This window comes from Plasmodium falciparum (assembly GCF_000002765.6).
Source record: "Plasmodium falciparum 3D7 genome assembly, chromosome: 2".
In the NCBI taxonomy this organism is placed as follows: domain Eukaryota; phylum Apicomplexa; class Aconoidasida; order Haemosporida; family Plasmodiidae; genus Plasmodium; species Plasmodium falciparum.
In genome coordinates this window covers 282,501-287,500 of record NC_037280.1, presented here as the reverse complement: position 1 = coordinate 287,500, position 5,000 = coordinate 282,501, and the positions used below count along the sequence as shown (strand labels likewise).

Below are 5,000 nucleotides of genomic sequence, written 5' to 3'. Positions count from 1 at the left end.
GAAAAAAAAAAGAAATGTGGACATAATACAATAAATGACATTTGTATGGTATACAACAAAAAAATAACAAAAAGACAAATTATAAGGAAATATATATAACTATATATATGTATATATTGGCTTATCGATCAGTGTATTAATAGTTCCTGCCCTTTCTATAAATCAACATTGCTCATTTTGTTATTGAAGTCATATATTTTTTTTTTAATCTTATCCATATCTACAGAAAAAAAAAAAAAAAAAATATACACATATATATATATATATATATATATTTATATTTATTTATTTATTTATTTATTTATGCTTACCTTCATATGCGTAGGAAAATATGTGTGTAACCGATTCGTTCGATGGTAACGATAATTTATCATCTGTTAAGTGGTATATATAAAAAGGGGTAAGTATAAAACGTGCATACACACAAATATATATACATATATATATTCATTCGTTTACTTATTTTTTTGATTATAAAATTTACCCGCCATGGTTGTACAGTCCGGAGATATTTCCGAGTTGTATATGAGGAAAGGATACTTCTTTATGAGACTTGCCGAATTCGATGACATGTCCTTATATTTATTATAACGTAACATAGGTGAAGGAGAAGATGAAGAATATGCTTTATTATTGTAATTAACATGTATTTGTTTCGATTTCTTCTTGTTCATTCTTTTCATCTTGACATCCATTTGTTCCATCTTGACATCCATTTGTTCCATTTTTACATCCATTTGATCCATATTCACATCAATTTTCTCCATCTTCATATCCATTTGTTCCATCTTCATGTTCATTTTTTCTCTTAGAAATTTATCATTTTGTAATATTACCCGGAATGACTCACGTATAGTATTCATGAGCTTCTTGTCCAGGACATGAACAAATTTGTATATACTTCCAATACCATTATATGTTTTCATAAACTGCTCTTGATATTTTAAATAATGCAATTTTAATAAAAAGTTTAATAACAGCTTTCTGTTATAGAGAGTTACAAAATTTTGTACACAAATAACAAAAACCTCTATCTTTGTTAAATCTTTGTACTGAAATATATATGGATATTTGTCATATAATTGTAATACATCTATTACACTTTTTTTTTCTTTTTTCTGTACTAATACTTGTAATAATTTGATTGCATGTGTTAATCTATTTTTATTATTTCGTTGTAATGTTTTAAGTACAAATTGGAAAAAAATATGTTGCACTTTCTTCTGTATAATTTTATTTAATACAAATGAAAAGATACTACAATATCTTATACAATAATAGAAACGTTCAGTATTAATTTGTGGACCTTTTAATGTATAGAAATATTTCATTAAACATTCTTTTCTTTTAAATTTGATTAAACAATCTATTTGATTAATTCCCTTTTCAATAGCTATTTTGTCTAGATTATTACACAATTCATTATTTGCATATATTAAATTATCACATATCATTTTATTTTTCTTTTCATTTTGTTCATATACATATTTTTGTAATTTTAAAAATGCATTATATTTATGATTATCACTTATTTTTGAAATTAATTTAACAAGCCTGTAAACATTTTTTTCAATCACATTTTTAATATTGATACGATTATCTCGTATGCGTAGATATCCAAATAAAATTCTTCTTAAATATATTTTATACATAGTAAAACAAAAATATGATACATTATCATAATTAAATTTTAATTTGGAAAAGATAAATGATTTAATCCGTCTTTCATATAAAACTAATATACTATTTACACGAGTTAATGTATATGCAAACGCATTTTTTTTTTTACTTACTTTTATATTATTGTATACAAAAGATCTAAAATAGATAGCCATTTTTTTTTTATACATACTAAGTAATACTTTGTATAATATTAAAATATAATTTTTACCCAAATGGTTTTGGTAAGCAGATTTTTCTTTTAAAAGTAAATTATATAACATATCATTTGTTTTGATTTGATAATTAATAAAACTTGATTCATAACTATTTATTATTATATGATTAAAATAATGTTGCATTTTTTTTTTTATAAGGAATTCTAATTTATCACTTATATCATATATACAGTGAATATAATTTTTTTTTAATTTTTCCATTTCTATTTTATATTCATAAAATATTCTTAATTTATGAAATGAATATTTTAATATATATTTTTTAAAAAGTTTTTCAACAATCTGTAATAAACGTCCTAAATATAATACATGTACTCTTTTATATTTTTCTATTACATATTCATATACCGTTTCGATATCTACATATTCTTGTGTTTTTTTTTTTTTTTTCATTTTTTCTTCCTGTAGCTCTTTTTTTTTCTTTCCTTTTTTTTTTTTTTTGTCTTGTAATTGAATATTTTTATCATCTTCATTTGGTATTATACAATAATCTACTCGTCCTTTTATCTTTTCAAAAATTTCCATTAAATTTGCTCTAAATAAAAGAGTTACATTTTTTTCAGTTTTCTGTTCTTTCTTTTTAAATACATAAACTATTTTAAATAAAAACCGTTCCTTATTTTTTTTACTCTTCTTTACAATTTTTACGTCTATAATGTTAGTATATGATATACAAGTAATCACATTCTTTTCATTCTTTTTTATAAGCAAATAATTACATGACAAATTTATGAGAATAGGAATATACTTACGAAACACTAACCCTACATTCATTTCAGCTGCATATGAATTTTCTTTTTTAATTAAATTTTGAACTTCATAATTAATATGTTGGTAACAATTCTTATTTAATTCTAATTTTGTTATGTCCACACTGTTAATGTAATTATCATAAAATAAATTAGTCCCTTGGCTCTTCTCCATTTCATCTTTTTTACAAAAAGGGTTTGTACTCTGTTTATTAATATTTTGTATATTTTCATAACTACTATACATCTTATGAGTATCGTCATTGTGATTATTTTTTCTTAGGTTTTCATGTCCATGTTCATTCTTTTCATTTATTCTGAATACACAAATTTCTTCAAAAAATAATTTACCACACATTTTCTTTTCTTCTATATCTTTTACAAGAATATTATTTGAACAAAGTTCCTCATCCTGTTCCTCTTCATTTGGGATATATTTCTCATCACATGATATATCATAGCTATTTAAACAATTTTCATTATTACTAATAAAGTTTATTTCGTTACCCCATAAACCACTTGCATAACTATTATCTTCACTCAGCATATTCGTTTTGACATCATCATGACCATCACCTTTTAGAGTTCTTTTTATATTTTCCTTTACATTATATATATCTTCTACTTGCATATTATCATCTGTTATTTTTTCATTTCTCATATTATATGAATCATAAAATTGATCCACAAAATATGTGCGTTTTATACAGCTCGATTCTTCTGTTACACCTCCTTGTTCCTTTACATTTAATACGGTTAAATTATGATATACTAACATTTCATCATTTGACACATTAACAATCTTTTCATTTGAGTTGTTCGTACTTATCTCTGGAATTTTCATTTTACTACTGCTATTAAGAAATTTATTGTCATTCATTTTGTTATCTTCTTTATTTTTTTTTTCACAAGTTGAAGATAAAGAATGATTAATCATATTAGGTGATATATAAACATTTAAAAGATCATTATTATTTTTATTATTATTAAAACCATTACCTTCATTTTGAATATTAACATTTTGTTTATCCATATTTTCATTATTTATTCTTTGGTCACCCATGTTATCACACTGATTATTCATATTATCATTATTATTATTATTGCTAATTTTTTTACTTTTAGTTTCTCTTTTATTTTTACTTTTATTATTGCTTTTATTTTTCATTTTATTTTTTTTCTTAATTTTTTTTTTTTTTCTCTTTTTTTCTTCATCCTTTTTATTACATGCATTACTATCACAATTTTGATTATCACTACTATGACAATTTTGATTATCACTACTGTGACAATTTTGATTATCACTACTATGACAATTTTGATTATCACTACTATGACAATTTTGATTATCACTACTATGATTATGATTTGTTAAAATCTTATTTTTTTTTTTTGATGATTGCACATTTTTAAGTATTTCCAAAACTTTCCTTTTACACAAATCAAAATCTAATAATAGCCCAGCACTATTATTAAAAGGGAAATCATCATCCCTTTTCTTTTTATTATTTATATGAATATTTTTACTTACACTATCGTTTTTAATTATATTTATATTATCATTATTATCAATATTTATATTATTCCTTTTCATATTATTTTTTATTACATTTATATCTTCCTGGTTTTCCCTCTTTACACCATATTTATAACTATTTTCTTTTTCATTAAATAAGTCCTCATCCTTAGAATTATAAAAAGAAACCTTTTTCATATTAATTGTACTATTTGAATTAAGTATTTTTTCTTTTGCCATTGTAATTTTTTTTTTAATAACATCATTAAAATTTTTCATTTTTAATATATTTTTTTTCTCATTCATCATCTTTTCAAAAATTTTGTTTATCATATCACTTGTGCTGTTTCGATAACTTTCTTTATTATCACAAGTTGTAATAACAACATTATTTGAATTATCATTTAATGGATTTAAAAATATATTATTATAATATTTTTCATCATGTTTCTTTTTCTCCAGTGTAATAATTCCATTTTTATCTGTTTCTATCTTCATCATCTTATTATGAAGGTCTATGCCTTTATCAGATTTATAATTAACAAGTGAATTATTGTTATCATAAATATTATTATGAAATTTGGTAGCTGAATTATGATTATTTTGTAACCCATCAAGTAATGGTATGGATTGTTCATTTTGTGTATGACTATTTTTTTCGTTAAGAAATTCTGTTTTCAAATGTGTATGGTTTACATTGTTTTGGTTGATTTTATTTGAATAACTACAATAACTACTACTATTACTCTTAATATTATTATTATCCATGTAATTTATATTTTCTTCATTGTCTTTAAAACTATTCATCTTGTTATATGATATATTCGTTTTCGTTTT

The 5,000-nt window shown here is 22.2% G+C and overlaps 1 protein-coding gene across 1 annotated transcript in view; it reads right to left on the bottom strand.

Moving 5' to 3' along the window:
• Positions 1–155: 155 nt before the first annotated feature.
• PF3D7_0207100 (conserved Plasmodium protein, unknown function) overlaps positions 156–5,000 on the bottom strand; it is a gene marked incomplete at both ends in the record, with an annotated part of 5,439 nt that continues 594 nt past the window's right edge. The window contains 3 exons of the mRNA XM_001349545.2: positions 156–220; positions 312–374; positions 485–5,000. The exon at positions 485–5,000 is cut by the window's right edge and continues 594 nt beyond it. Of these exons, the coding sequence (XP_001349581.2) occupies positions 156–220; positions 312–374; positions 485–5,000 (4,644 nt within the window). The remainder of the gene's footprint in view (positions 221–311; positions 375–484) is intronic.